This window comes from Syngnathus floridae, chromosome 8 (assembly GCF_059516105.1).
Source record: "Syngnathus floridae isolate MCC-2025c chromosome 8, RoL_Sflo_1.0, whole genome shotgun sequence".
NCBI classification, from domain to species: domain Eukaryota; kingdom Metazoa; phylum Chordata; class Actinopteri; order Syngnathiformes; family Syngnathidae; genus Syngnathus; species Syngnathus floridae.
The window spans coordinates 11,012,909-11,028,711 of record NC_142420.1 but is presented as its reverse complement, the minus strand read 5'-3'; the positions used below and the strand labels follow the sequence as shown (position 1 = coordinate 11,028,711).

Sequence of the window (15,803 nt, the reverse complement as noted above, 5' to 3'; positions counted from 1 at the left end):
CTTTATACTTTCGAGGGCATTCACACAGTAAAGAAAAATGAATGAAAATGAAAATAACCAGTTGACCATCCACACAGAAGGGCCTTTTGAGCATTTTGAGGACCTCCCTGCTTTTTTTCCAAACACAGGCCAAGCTCTGCGTAGGTTCCGCTAATGCTACAGCTCCTGTATAGACATTGTGTGATTTTAAAAAAAGAAACACGGTTCTAAACAAAGTCCGCCCGCCGTTTCCAGCGTCGGCTTGCCCTCGAGAGCCTGTTCTGTCTCCGCGAACAGCTGGGTGGTAGCCTCTCTTCAAGCCATATCTACCACAGCCATTTTAAGACACACTCCCTCCTTGTCCTGTGGCTTCTAAAAAGGAATTTCAGAAAAACTCCCTCAAAGTCATCTTCACGGTGGCTGCGAGTGTCTTTTATTTGGAAACTAGCAGCTCAGCAGGTGGACGAAGGAGTAGGCTGCTCTTTTCTTGATGTTCTTGCTAGATGAGGCATTATTTAGTTGAGGAAGTATGAAAAGTTCGTCACCTTCACCCCGAGGCACGAAGAAGAGGTGTCATAAACGCATGCATGGCATCCTGCCAACCGCATCGTTTGTCATACTCGCAGGACATAAATTGTCATCCTGGTAGCACACGTGCTCAGGCCAGAACTCATCAAGGTGCAGATAAATCATTTCGCAGCTAAAAAAATTGTCCAAGTTGTCCGCATTACTCATAAACATTGACTTTTATTGACTTTAGTGTCAACTTCCATTTTTTTTTCCCCTCTAAAATGTGTGAAATGGCACTCAGGCTCATGTTTGCTTTTTTTTTTTTTTTTTTTGGTCCCAAGTCATGTTTGTCTAGATTTTCATCTCCAGACTGTTAAGGTAAGGCTTTAATATGGCGTACAAAAGAATGCAAAGGATTTTACAAAGAGGACCATTGAGTGCGGAGCAGGCTAGCGAAGCCAGCAGGCAACGATTTAGCAGGGCGTAGCTCAAACCACATTTTTTGGTTACACACACATTCATACATAAACTCACATACATGAACACACCCACAAACCTCAGGTGTATCCACATTAGACACGCCCTGTCTCTCCTTTTTGAAAAGCAAAATAAGGGAAGTTGGTGATCCCAGCCGACAAGTCTTGCTATTTTCCGTTTGACTCGCTTACAGCAAACATTCGGGCCTCGTATGGTTACAGATTGAGGATTAGCTAAGGCATCTCGCATTTGCGGTAAATTGGAAGGACCAGCTACTCTCTTCCAAAAGCTAAATTTGGTTCGTAAGACACTGGGCGTTGCGTTCCCTCGTGACCCTGTGACCTGCTAGTGGGAACATGGCAAAGGACAAGAAGCCAAACAAATACAAGGGTCTCATTTAAAGCGAGGGGTTATGTCATCCACGACACACCAGTCGGAATCCCGTCCCCTCCTTAACACCTACTTGTCGGTAGTCATGACCAACGTTTTGTTACATCAAAGAGAAGGCACAACTTTTATCAGTTTGCATGCCCCTTTTTTTGCGATAGCGGCGGTCACGGCGGTTCATCGGGTCTGCAGGACACAAGCTTTTCTAATTACACCGTGACCTGCTTTGGCAGACACATTCCTTCTGTCTGATCTTGCGTTTATTTCCTTCATACCGTCAGGATTTTTTTGGACCGTCTCACTAAGAACTCCAATGTTTATGCTTTGTTGGTTTCTATTGTTTTTTTGGAGTGTCTTTGGAGAGGTCTGACTTTGGGAAGGGGGGGGGACTTTCCTGTCTTTCAACATATCTGAGCTTTTTGTAAGTGTGTCTGCAGATGAATGTCTTGCTATGCATGGCTCAGGAGGATTTGAGGCAGGTTGAACTCGTGACCTCGGATGCTTTTGTGCCCAGCCGCAAAGGGAGAAGGGTTAGTGTCAATTGCAAAGAGGCGGAGTTTGGATAGAGTCCGCTTACATCTTAATGTTTACATCTACTGTGTCCCAACAATAATTGTCATTGAACAGAAAGGTCAAGCTTTTACAATTTCAATGTGAGAGATTTGTATAGCCGCTGCTGGGTTAAGGGTAATCTGATTTTTAAACTATCATTTCATCAATGTGCGAATTGAATTCAAATGACCCCGTGGGGTGATCAAGCTGGTTACGATTGACACCAAACGTTCTCCGTGAGCTATGTTTTGTGAATGGTGGGTGTAAGGCTGCAGTTTTTACCATGGTCCTTGTTTGTTTATGGGATTTGGCTGCTGGGGTGGACAGCTTTATAGACACGTCCATTCAGGGTTGCTGAAGCGGCCGTTGCCTGGCAGCGAGTGGCGTTCTCATGACCTCACCTGGCCCTGAAGAAAGGCGATCCGCCTCCAGATCTGTGCTAATGGCAATCAAAAGCGCCTCTTACACGATAGCAACATGAACTGCAGTCAGGTTGTAATTTGCCAAGAAGTAGATTGCAGTCTTCAGAATCCAAATGGGATGTGTCACTGGTGGTTCCAAAAAGATTTGTTTTAACTAGATTGTTGTGTAAAGATATTCTGACCCAAGTTTGAAGGGAATGTGTGAAAGTCTTGGCAGTCTTGGAATGCCTCATTGACAGATCCCAGGACCTCCTGGCGATGCTGACGTTTAGGTTACTCTGTGTAAGTTACAATGGCATGTTCTGTTTGGAGGTGGGCTCGCTCCTTTGCCTCCTGCGTGGTTTTTCTGCTGTGGAAATGATGGTGTTGAAGTAAACCACGTGCCAGACTAAGCACAGATTGGACCTCACACAGAATGCCACGGACATGACAGCAATGTTGGCTGTCTGGAACAGATTAATCCAATTTGCATTGTGTTCTATAGGAAGTATTGTTTTATTTTTTGTACAAATCAGTGTGACTTCTTATATCTTTGCTAACAGCAGTTCTTGAACTTTTCTGGGAAACCTCATACTGTCAATAAAGTGAGCTCCTTCTCGCCTTAGGTGATTGAAAATGAGAAGATTTGGATCTGTTCTCATCTTCGTTTAATTCATTCAACTTGAGTGCTCTGCCATCATCCATCTTCTGTTCCTTTCAAGTACAAGTCACTTTCTTCCCATGGCCATTGAGACTGATGTTTTATGAGGAGATATGGAAAATGTCACAGCGAAACCCCCTCCTCCCCCTTCTCCTCATCTGCGCCTTCTCTCCCACCCCCCCCAGCCCCAGCCCACCGCCCTCCCCGTCCTCCCCTGAGGCCAGGAGGAAAGGCATTCCTGAGCACAGGCCACTTCAGAGCTGCGGAACAGAGCCGCTCAGTCTTTTTGTTTTGATCTGAAGCAGTCTGCCGTCATGCGTGTCATTCCTATGTAGCATTAGCTCCCCTTAAAGGAGCAATATTACTTGTATTCTTTTGGCAAATCAAAGGCATACGTCCAAGATGAGCATTTTACGGCTTCGGGAAGAGTTCACACACTGCCTGTTGTGTTTTTCCAAGGACCACCGGCATCGATGAGTTCCGGGACGGTTGAATAGAATTTAATAGTGGTGTTGCAAATTTATGGATTCGTTAGATATATATAGGCTAAGACCAAAGTACAAGGGCACAAAAATGAGAGAAATTGTCTTTGAAACACTGCGCTAGTTATTTCAAGTGATCTTAAAGCATATATTGGAGTCTTTTAATTAGACAGATTAACATCTCATTAACCCGCCCGTCATTAGAGACTTTCACTGAAGACCATCCCCCAATTTCTCGCCCCTCCCGACCGGTTCTGTCATCCCACTGTTGATGGTAGTGTGTTAAACCATGACAGCTTTTGTCAGCGTGTCACCGGGCTCTCGGAAGTACACAGGGAAAGCCGCATTGGCGCTCAGTCCAGCGGGGGGAAATCGTGCTTTGTTTTGTCCCCTGAAAGAATTTGCATTCATTAGAGCCTTTTCTTCCTTTTCTTCTTTTTACTGTATAATGAACTTGCACTGCAATCTAAAATCATCAACAGGGACAGTGAGTTGCTCCTCTTCGCCACTCTCGTGGTTTTGCAAGCAGCGTGTGTTCCTCCAAAAAATGACGTCCTTTTTCGGTGCCATCACAAAAGTGCCATTTACATTCGCCAAGGGCACCAACGCAACCCCAAACCGAGACAGAACCCATTTTCTGCACTTGTTGGTCCTTTTTTTTTTTTTTAATCTTTGGTCACTGTTCATTTCCCCCATAAAAAAAAAAAAAAAAGACATTTGACCGCGGTAAATGTTTCCACTGTGCGTTGGTCCATCATTGCCTCCGGACACAGTTTACTTAAGGCCTTGAGCAAAGTTTTTACTGGCGTGCGTTAATGTAGCTAAATACTGTGGCGCTTGACAGCAGTTTTCAAAGTAACCCAAAACCCTGTGGTTCTATCAGCTTAAGATGACTGCCGGTTGTTAACGCAGTGTTGTGTCAGGGATCAGAGATTGCAGATGTTCAACTCACTCTTGTGGCCTTCATACATTTTTTGATTTGAGGAGCAACATTCTTAACGATGCAGTACGGTGGCAACGTAAAGATCCTTGGCCCGTCGTTAATCGGAAATTACAAGGCCTCTCCTGAACGCCACTTCGGAATCAAAAGCACATTTCGACGAGTCATTAATCTTTACGATTCAAGCGGAGGATCACGTTGCTAGTTCACAGCAGGTTTCAATGCAGAGAAAGAACAAGACTTTTGAAATCTAGATCACCGACAGAATGCGATGATGCTGTCACACTAGTGAGACAAAGTGCTAAGACTTAGACTTTCACCTAAAGACCCTGTTGACTTCTAGAGTGCCTCGTTGTTTTTTCAGTCCACCTCAACAACCAGCATGTGGACCGGGACTGGCCACTTTAGAGTGCCTCGTTGTCAAATTATGAGGCAGAGCATTAGTTGGAGTATGGACTTATATTGACCTGCTATTTTTTACTTTTTTAATCTTATTTTGTAAATGAGTGTCTTCAAAAAAACTTTTTCATATGGGTTGTGCATGTCCTAGTGGGCTTTGGCCATCTACTTTGATGAGAAGTAATGAGCATGCATGGCACTATAATCATTTTTGCTCGGTCTTAGGGCAACAGTGTGTAATTAGAAAGGCTTGATTTCCTGCACCGCAAAAGGGCCTAAAATTGAAGGCTTTTCCCCGAGCAGGGTTTAGGAAAGTCCCCGAAATAGCTCTGGTGAGTTTCCGTCCTTGTGTCTCACTGCGTATAGTATCGGTCAGATGGCGGTGCTGTCGCCGTGACATACTGCAGCCCGTTGGCCGGCCGGCACTCGCATGATCTGCTTTGATGTGGCACCCCTTGTTTTCAGAGCCATCCACCCAAATTACAACTTTGTGTTAATCTCTTTTGCATGCGACATGACTAAAAACGTGTTTCAACCTACTAAGTCAACTGAAAGTCTGTTAGCGTAATGCTAACCCATAATGCAAAACACAATAGGCGGGCTAAAGGAACTAGCATTGGTGCTGCGGTGTTATATGCCTTTAAGGAACTAATACGTGAACACCAGCGGTGCAGCAACACAGAAAGATTTACAATATTCACAGGCGTATATTCTTTATCTACTGTGACTAAATAACAATTGCGACTTTGTCATTTATTTGTTTCAGTATGTGGGATACTGCCCCCTGGTGGACATAGCACACACACATAACAGAAGGAATAATTGATTAACTTTTTAATTATCTACTTAAATTATCTAATTCTTGGGCTGGATCGGACTTTCTATTAATCCTACACCTCAAGGCGCTGATCTCGTTCATTCCCCTGTTGTGTGGTTTTCATATATGAACGCATTTGGGGTTCACAGGTCAGGGTGGCAGCAGCAGTTCCTGGCCTTGGCTAAAACACCTTTGGGACATTCACAGGTTTTTCTAGATGTCAGAGGCCACGCAGAGGTGTCACTGCAAGCCTTCCGCTTCCTGTGTCTGGCATTCATCTTTGTTTAGGAGCCCTTTAAAAAACACAGGACAGCTTTGTGTCTCCTTTCTTGTGGCGGGAGCCTGCACAAAATGGCTCTCTGTTTCTCATTAGCCCGGCAACACCACTTGTCCCCCGAGGGGAGGAGCGGGGATGCGAAAGATGTTTGCGACTTGTAGTTGAGACTGCAGACATCATTGCACGTCTACCCAAGCTACTCTGTGCCACAAAGTCATTGTCATTACTGCGGTTTACTGCGCTAGGCGTGCTGACGTGTTATTAGCTAGGGATTACATGCTATCTTGAGGTCACTCATTCTCCATATTAATTGTAGCCATGATGAGCGTGCAACTTTGGCAGCAGACAAACAGTTGATTACCGTGCTCACTGCCTGTCTGGCTCCATCCTCAAAATGGTCTTTCCATGCAGGACTGTATTTTACAAAGTCTGGTTTTTGCATCCTGGGTTTGGATTCCTGAGCAGAGTCGGGTAAAATCATTAGCATGTTTGGAGGTCAAGTAAATCATCTGTGCAAGAGAATTTATGTCAAGTTCTTTACTTGAGTTCTGTTAAACATGAAATGAAAATGAAGGTTTTCAATTTTGATTCAGTAATTTGACGCACCTCCACCTGTGTCGTATTCAAAATAATACTTCCGGCATAATACATTTTACAACGTGTCAGGAAACTCTTAAGAGGACGTTGGGATTGAATTGTGGGAAGAACTGATCCGATTCCTGATCCGAGCGCTACCTCGTACCGTCTGAAGTGGACTGTACCGCTTGGTGGAAAGTGGAAACAAGGCTTTACATTCCTGGCATTCAAGCTTCAGACTCAACATGGAAGCAAAAACAAGCGGTCAGGAATCTCTGAGTTGTGTAAAGGTCACAACTTTTTACTGAGGCCTACAAAATAATTGTGGACCCATATTTCATATAATACCACTAAAAACACATTGTTGAACTGGACCAAATCTCTAATATTGCACAACTTTGGTTTTCCCCTAACAGGAGATGTTCACAATGCCCAAAGACGATTCTCACCTGAAGGAAACCTCCTGCCCGCAGGCCTCGGCAGCGGCCATCCAAATGTTCCAGATGATGTTTTCAGACTAAGCCTGGCCAAGGGAGCGTCCATGTCTCTACCCTCCTCGCCTCTTCTTCCACGACATTCTTTCATGTTGCCTTTACGGCCCAGCAAAAAATCTCCAGGTATGTTTTTCTTGCCATCCTTTTACAAATCATTCCAGTTTTTTTTGCTCGTCTCTGAAAAGGCGAACGTTTACAAGCCAGCTCATCCCTCCTTTAAATCAGCTCCGTATGTTTACATTTCGCCGGCTGGCAAGAAGATGTGCGTCTCTCTTAGTCCGCCATGACGAAGAATCATCTTGTCAACAGCTGCGCGGGCGTTCAAAGCCACCGGGGCTACCTTTGGAGCTGAACTTGTACCAACCTGAGGCGTTCTGTCGCGGAAATCTTGACAAAGAGGATCAAAATCCTTTAAGTGGTCAACTTACATGTGGTGCTCATCTGTGCCGCTTTCTGGCTTTTGTTTATTCCGGCTCAAACTTTGATCTACTCTCAAGAAGTGTGGAGTTAACTGACAGATACTATCCACTATGGCTTTATCTTATCTCTTAGGAGTTTGTTTGGGTCCAGATGTGCATGTTCAGGTTTGTGCTAGCATAGATTTGTGATAATAAAGCCAACTATGGCACGACCAAATTCACATACTGAACCACAGACAGGTGTAAAGCGCCTTCTGGGCAGGAAAAGGGCGATAACTGCCCACTCGGGAGGGTCGTACGAAAATAAAAACCCTGCACCAAATTAGTGATGTTGTGGAGGCCTGCCAAGGAAACGGGGGTGGGGTGGTGGTGGTGGTGGTGGTGGTGGTGGGGTGGTCTATGGATGCGGTTCTACTATCTTTACAGCTACCTGTGAAAACCCACAGGGGAGAGTTCCCACCTCCAGTTAATAAACACATCTTGCAGGAAATGTCGCAACTCGGCGACGAAAACATTGTGTCTGCATGCTGTGATTGTCTTCCTTCGGGGTTTGATGACACAAGGCCATTTTTTCTAAAAACAGTCTTCTTTTGGGAAGCCTTGAGATAAGAGTGACATGACTTTCTCGAAATGCAAGCATTTGATAATTTTTTTTTAAAATGTTGTATGAACTATTAAAAAAAACGTGCTAATGCTAACACATATTGGGAAACACCTAAGAAGTAGCATGTACAGTATAGCAAAACTCAAGTCATGCATTCTTTATCCTCAGCGAGGAATGACAAAAATCACACAACAGGATATTCAAATAGCATTATGTTCCTTTACAAAGTGACATCGCCAACTAAGCTCATTTCAATGCATTCATATTAAAGGCGTGCACCGTTTCTTGTGTCACGCAAGCTCAACCATGTCAAATGTGCTCGGTAACAAGCCACTGCCTATTTCAGTCACCCCACATTTCGAAACTACACTTTTTTTTCTCCGTGTGTAATTCGCAAGCTCGTGTTAACGACATTTTGAAGTCTGAATTCATCAAAGGAGCGTCTACATGCTGCTCGCAGATGTGGATTGCCAGCTCATTCCAAGAGATAATGTCTTGGGAGTTGTTTTACTTGTATGCAGAGGAATTAAAAAAGAAAAAAAAAGGTTATTGATCTGCTCACTGTTGTGTACATTTAAACTTCATAGTCAACGCAAGAGCTCCGATGAGTGAAATTAGTCCAACCGAGAAACGAGCGTTGGACTTTAAGTAGGAGCTTGATGGATGCCTGAGCTGAAAAGTCCCGGTGGCGCCGGCCGCCATCGCTTTGATCAGCTAAACCATGAAACACACAAGTGTACCATGTGTTGACCAGCACCTTTTGCTTCTTTGGGATTAATAGTTTACAAGCCTTTGAAAAAAAGCCGAGGAAGGACGTTTTGTTGTAAAGAGTCAATGACCCACGTGCAGGTAATAGATCACTTATGGAAAAGCGTTGAGGTGAACTTGTGGCAATGTAATTGGTGACTTTGTAAATTAGCTGCAGAGTTGCTTGTTGAGACATTTATCAGTCAATCTTCCTACTGGTGTTTCCTGTTTTTGACATTCATGTCTCCACAGTGACCTCTTATGGCTGTAAGAAGTTACTGTGTAAAAAAATGTTTTTGCTTGCTTCTCAGTCCGGGCGGAAATACCCGTTTTTGGTATTCGGTTTTTTTTCCCCCCCAGTTGTTTCCAGTCTTGCAGTCTTGTTTGTTTATCGTCTTTGTTCTTGTTTCCTGCTGGTCGTTGGCATCCCAGCGCCTCAAGTGGCGTTCTTGGTCTGTTTCCTTCCTGAGGCAGCGGTAAAAGTACAGTGGCCGGGAAAGACTTAGTTCCTCCCATTTATTAAAAGTGTAATCAAATATATTCCCTGGTAGTTGAATAAATTTCCATGAATGAGGATGTTAAACTATCCATCATCCTGTCAAGACGATGTACCCGTCCACTTGGGAGTCCACATTATACAGGTTATTTGTTGCGCTGTAGCTTCACCTTGTCAACTATGCTGACAGTGGCAAAAAAAAATCTTTCTCAAGGTCTTTTTTGATATTAGCACAAATCTTACAGACTTCCATAATGAGCTGACTTGCTTCCATCCCAATCTGCTTGAGAAATTATTTCTACTGATCATTTATTTTATCCCAGGGAACAAAATACGCAGTAAAAGCGCAATTCACAAATCTTGCATGCCGTGAGATCGCATTTGACTTTTAAACATACAGTTCAGTTTGGTCACAATCTCACAGCTGCCAAGTGTGGAAATTGCCCGAGCCTGCGGCTATAATGGCAATATGTCTGGCTGTTTGAAGCTAATGAATCATCAATCACGTCACACCGGGATAAAAAAATAAAAAGCACCAAGCGCCAGCCACGTCTGTAATGCTTCCCCGACTGCGGCGAATGGATTATCCGCTCAGTAGATCAATTAGCCAGGAGTCACCCACGCAATAAGACATTTAAGTCACAATCAATCCGAATCGGAAGCGAGCGCGGCAAGTGCGAGCGCTGACATTTTGGAGCATAAAGGCGACCATTGTGACCATTTTGATGTGTAAATGCGACGGGGTGGCTCATTGTGAAATGAAATGTAACAAGGTCAGGAGTCCATCTTGAAGAATGTTTGGGGGAAAAAACGGCATCATCCGAGAACAAGATGTTCTCTTATTGTGGTTGGATGGAGAAAAAAAAAATCACCTCGTGATGTTTATATTTTTAGCTACTTTTAAAATCAAAAGCAGTGGGCGCTTTTAACAAGCTCTTATCGACATGTGACAAAATATATGTTTCTCCTCATTTGCGTTTTCTCCCGTCGCTCAGTAGGATGACTCAGAATAAAGCGTTTGTAATTTGCCCCCCCAGGAGGGGGGGCAGGCTTGTCTCGACTTTGATTTGTCACATCTCAGTTGGAGATAGAACGCTGAGACGCCGTCTCCCGAGTATCCGTTTTCTGACACATCTGATAATGGGATGTCGTGTGATGTTTGTGACCATTGTTGCCAGCGGTCATTTCAACCCTGCAACCCGTTCAAAACCAGATATTACTTTTTGATCACCGGCTGTGAAATAAAAATGTACATTTTTATCTCACCGCAGTGCTCTTTGTGGCATTTTATTCTTTTTGGCACAGCACAATCTGTTTTTTGTCTTGTCATTCCACTTGACAAACGTGGCAATCGTCTCAACATATTTTTGCTAGCGTATGCCAGCTACGCTGACCTAACGTAAGGAATGCTGTTTCTATTGTTTTACAACTTTTCCCAACTAAACTTGACTGTACTGTAAAGTTCTAATCCAGAAGTGAGCCTTCAGTTCCGCCATCATTTAGTTCACTTTGTATCACGTAAACCTCAATCAAACTCACATTTTCCCCGCCGGGTATGTTGGCGAGATGTCATGTCTGCTAACAGAGTGACATCATACCCACCCTCTGTGTAATTATACCTGTGAATCATATAAGTTGAGTGAGATGATGATGGCGCTTGGTAAACAGTGTCATGAATCCTCCTACTGCCACCAAAAAGTACCTGCACTCTGCCACAAGATGGCATTTAAAACAGAAAGGACCATAAAGCATCAACAACCTTCATCTATAACATATAAACAATCCTAAACCCATGATGTCACATAAACAACTGTAATTATTCGTTAAACTGTTGAACATGAATAATGAGGCTCGTCACCGCTATTCGCTAGCATACAAGGCTAACTAACGCTCATACGATAAGCTAATATTCGCTAGGGCAGAAATGGTATTAAGACAGTAGCTACATGTACTTGGCTAACTTTTCTGCCTTCAGATGTTTCCTAAAAGCACCTGTACTGTAATAGCTAGTTGTCATGGAAACCGAACGCCAACTTCAAACATATGCTTTCCATTATTCCAACAGTACTCCCTTATTGTTCCTTAATAAAATGCGACCTGTGGAGTATATCTTCACTCTAATTGCAACGATGTGACTCTTGGCTGATCAAATGCGCCTGACCATCCGTAAATGAAGAATGGTTGAGTTTTAGACTCACAATGTCGTCTCATTTGGCTTTACATTAGCTAAAGTAAAGCTAGTTTTTGTATTCACCACTACGCCTGTTTGGATGACCAGACCAGCCGTGTTTGTTTTTGTGCTCTGACGGCAGCAGCTCTGGCTCCCAAAGTTCCCTCGGGCTATGAGACTGCTGCCGCTCGTCGTGCAATTCACGTCGCACATCCATAGATGGCACTGTGAGTCCAATTTAGCCGAGTCTTTGCTTTTGCAGCTTTCATTCCTACTCCCCTCTTGCCCCCCCACCCCCCACGTCCGCTGCGGGTGATTGCAGCGCTAGTTCAAGGGGTTTGTTTTATCTGATTCCAAGGATGCTTTTTAGGGAAAAGGAGAGAGGAAGTCGTATTAGTTGGGCTATTAGGAAATAGCTCTCATCACCATCCTGTTACGTCTGGGTTCCGTATACAATACAGACATTCCATGACTTTCAAAGTATTTTTATTTTCCTCCTTTTAATAGTTGGGCATCTGTTTGGACACAAGCTTGTTGTGATTTTTAGATGCATGGTGTTGGTGTTTTATGGTCCTCTCCACTTTGAGGGTTTTGCTGGCATTACAGTCCCCTATTATTTTTTTAATTATTCACAGTTTTTGGCCATTCATTCAAACTCCACACAGGAAGTCCGGCATCTGGCCTCAAACCCGCAACCGCAGAGCTCGGCGGGGTATAAGCTAAACATTCACTTTTGGAAGAAGTGATACTGAATGCTAAGACGGGGTTTTTCAATTCCATTTCATTGGTCGACTAAAGGGAAAAATAATGTTACATGAATAAATAATATGATTTTTAATGGGATGGGAAATGTTCTAAACTCATTTTTCAATGCCAATGTTGTAGTGAGCAGAATTGTGCTGCCTTGGGGTTTTATGGCTTATAGCTCAACACTGCACTCTGTTTTGCCCAAATTGCATCAAGACAACTTTACAAAAACGATCAACCAAGAGAACAGTAATCATAAAATTTATCGGCGCAATGCAACAATTTAGGGGCATTCCGGATCCCTGAACGAAACCCATAACCAATGATGTTAATGAGGAGCTTGCACTTTGCTGCGGCCGTTGAGGATTTTCTAATTCTGTCACGTTACGAGCCTAAAACAGAGCAGTCGTTTGACCTTAGCCCCTCGCTAATGATACTCATCAAAGCCCTGCACGACTGTCCCAGATCTGCCCACCCCATAGCACCTGTCAAATGTATCCTCACAGCAATAGGAGGGCATACTTTTGTAGGGAAACTCAAAAGGGAGAGGGGGGAAAAATGCCAGACTGTTTGTTGTTCTTCCCATCCCCAGCAGTGCATGTGTGTTTAATCTCTTCTTTAAAAAAAAAAAAAAGTTCACTAAGAGGCTAATTGCTGTGGTTTCCTGTTGTCGGTTAAATTCCCATAGCTAGCGAGCAATGTGTTAGCGGGAGTCTCTAGCCACGCAGACAATTTCTGGGTTTGTCAGACAGACCAAAGCTGCTCGCGACACTTTGTGCGTACGTGTGTGTGTGTGTGTGCATGTGTGTTTTTGTTAGCAGCGGAGTATGGCCAAGCCAGTCCAACTGAGACACCACCACCTCTCATCCCATCTGGAACATGTTAATTCAGCAATAACCCTCTCTCCCTCTCTCTCTCTCTCTCTCTCTCTCTCTCTCTCTCTCTCTCTCTCTCTCTCTCTCTCTCTCTCTCTCTCTCTCTCTCTCTCTGACGCCTCTCGTCTTGGCTTTTCTTTTTCCTCCTGCCCTCTTGCGCACTCCCTCCTTCTCTCTCTCTTCCTCCCTCCCTCCCTCGCTCGCTCTCTCTGTCTCTTTGGTTCGCGGCGGCAGGTCCGGTCAGGAAGCCCAAGTATGTGGAGAGTCCTCGCGTACCTTCCGATGCCATTGTATCAGCGCTAAGGAAAGTGGGCGAGAATAAGGAATCAACCCGCAATGGTGAGTTTTGCTTTTCTTTCATTCATCTGATAACTTTCATTGTACGGTGGAATTAAAAAAATGTATATATAACAGTGATCATCCTCATTATATAGTCACATATGCCCCCAAATGGAAATGAAGTGCTTTTAAAAGGATTGGTTTGGGGTCTCGGGTCTCCAGAAGGCAAGGACCGCATCCCCGTGGAACTACCACGGCGTCTGACCCCAGTCCCGTCACTCAAGCCCTAAAACAAACACAAGGGTGGCGTGTTTATTTGAAAGCGCGTGTTTGTATTACAGACGGGTCCATTTTCCAGCGTGCGGCGCCGACGCATTGTCTCACCCAAGCGCTGCGTTCTCTCAGTGATGTCCTGACTTCACTAAGTCATTTCTCACTGACTCTGCATGCACATGTGGTTTTGTTTCCACATTTTTGTGTGAGGTAAGCTTTTATGGTTTCGGTGGATGCTCCATCGTTAAACACAAATTTGGGAGGTGATGCCGGAGGACCTCTAAGCAACTGCAAAACAAATAAAGGACTTCTAGCACCCTTTTCCATCAACTCAATGCAAAAAATGTTCATGTGACTTTGAATGTGTGTGGCTTTATAAGGTGAGTGACATGGGAGCCAATGACTTGGTTGTTTTTCAAATTGTTGTGGTTTTTAGCCAAAGGAGGCTCACATGGCTTCCATCTTGACATTCAGCTCGGTTCACAACATTGTTTGGGCTGGCAGCGGGCTATCAGCAGATAGCGGAGACTGGATAAATGTTACCCCATGACAGCTGCGCCGTGTTTTGCTGGCACTCTCAAGGGAGATAACTTTCAGCAGCTCCACTTTTTCATTTCATGGAAATATGGAGACGTTTAATTGGACTCGGTCGGCTAAGTCATCCCTCAATGTTCCTTTTTATTATTCATCAGGAGGTTTTTGGGGTTCGTGATTTCCAAGTGCGTATGTTGCGGGCTGGGAATTGCGGTTCTAATTGTTTAAGCCTTGGGGCATTTCAATTTAGAGGTTCGACTTACTGTAAGTCACAAGGCTGAGGGAAGGTCAGCAAACGGCCCGGCCCGGATCTTATTAAAGCAACCACCTGCAGTTGTGAAATAAATGAGTGGACCCCCACTCTCGCTGGGAAATCGGGGCTGCTAGGTAACTTACGCTAGTCTTTATCCACAATGAGCCACTCTCGAAACGCTAATGATGTTGCATGGCAACATCATAGCTGCAATATGAGATCCTGCACACGACGATATAAACTTTGCACAAGATATTAAAAGATCCAACTAGGAATGGACAATGTCTTTTTGACCTCTAGTCACTCAGACAACTTGTTGTGGATCTCGCTTTGTTCCCGGCCACGCTCTCTTGTATGATTACAGCTTTTCGTGCGGATTTTTTTTGGTTTTTTTTGGGAGACGCAGGGCCAAGAAAGGAAACATGTGTTTGACCTCCAGTAGAGTTGTGTCACATTGCTGTGTCTTTGAGACGAGATTGAGTTTCCCACAGTATGTGTGTGAGCGTGCTTTTTAATTTTAGCGATGTGCCTTGGAGAGCATTTACATCCCTTGAAATGCACGTTTGGCTACACAGGTGGATCCGGAACTGGCCGTCAACTGGCCGTTGTGCGCTTTCAGCTGTGCTCTCGCTGTCTCAGTCAATCAAGTCCGAGCGTAAGGTCCTGTCAATCATGACGGTCTCTCCAAGACCTCCCCGTTTTAGGGAGATCCGGACTTAACACCTGTTTCTTCACGCGCTGATTTGGTCTGCTCACCAAAGAATCAAATTTGAAGTGGAATGCACGCCTGACCTTGCCACCAGGTGGCGGCGAAGCCCAAAACAGTATGCACGATACCATTCGCTCCGATTCCACCTCCAATTTTATGCAATGTTTTGGAGGATGTTGATTTGACTGAGTCATATTTCTTCATATTGATAGATTTTCTTTTTCTACTTGAGGGTAATGATAATTCATGTCTGGCCGTGGCCTTTGAGATTATTTGTTGATATTAATTCACATCTGCCGTTTTTGTCACTTGATGAACGTTCATTAATCGATGCTGCTTATTTTTAGGGGACTAAACATTAATTGTCTCTGGGTGATCCTCGCTAAGGGCAGATCGACATTTGCGCTTTAAAAATTGTCAAAATCAGCCGATTAAAAAAAAAATTGGGCAATTTTTACTGATTTATCACTTAGTCATAACAAGTAAAACAAACGGTAAAGGACAAAGCATACAACAGTCAAATGCTCTGCCTGTAATTCATCTTTATTGTCATGTCAAGAGGAAGTTATTTTATTCATAAAATATTTTTGTAATTAATCAGCCAGTTATTTAGCCAAATTGGCACAGTCCTCACTGACTGAAACATCGGGACTCGTTTTACCGACATTCAACCTCCCTACTTGTGGTTTAACGTCTCACTGGACGCCATTTTTGGAAGGCTCTAACGGTTGTTTTTCCTAGCCTG

The 15,803-nt window shown here is 44.1% G+C and overlaps 1 protein-coding gene across 3 annotated transcripts in view; it reads left to right on the top strand.

Annotated features, from left to right (window-relative positions):
* LOC148394558 (protein TANC1-like) overlaps positions 1-15,803 on the top strand; it is a 50,063-nt gene that overhangs the window by 8,004 nt on the left and 26,256 nt on the right. For all 3 annotated transcript variants that reach the window (XM_088382106.1, XM_088382105.1, XM_088382104.1), the window contains exons 3-4: positions 6,875-7,075; positions 13,245-13,349. In XM_088382106.1, coding sequence (XP_088238232.1) covers positions 6,875-7,075; positions 13,245-13,349 — 306 coding nt within the window. The remainder of the gene's footprint in view (positions 1-6,874; positions 7,076-13,244; positions 13,350-15,803) is intronic.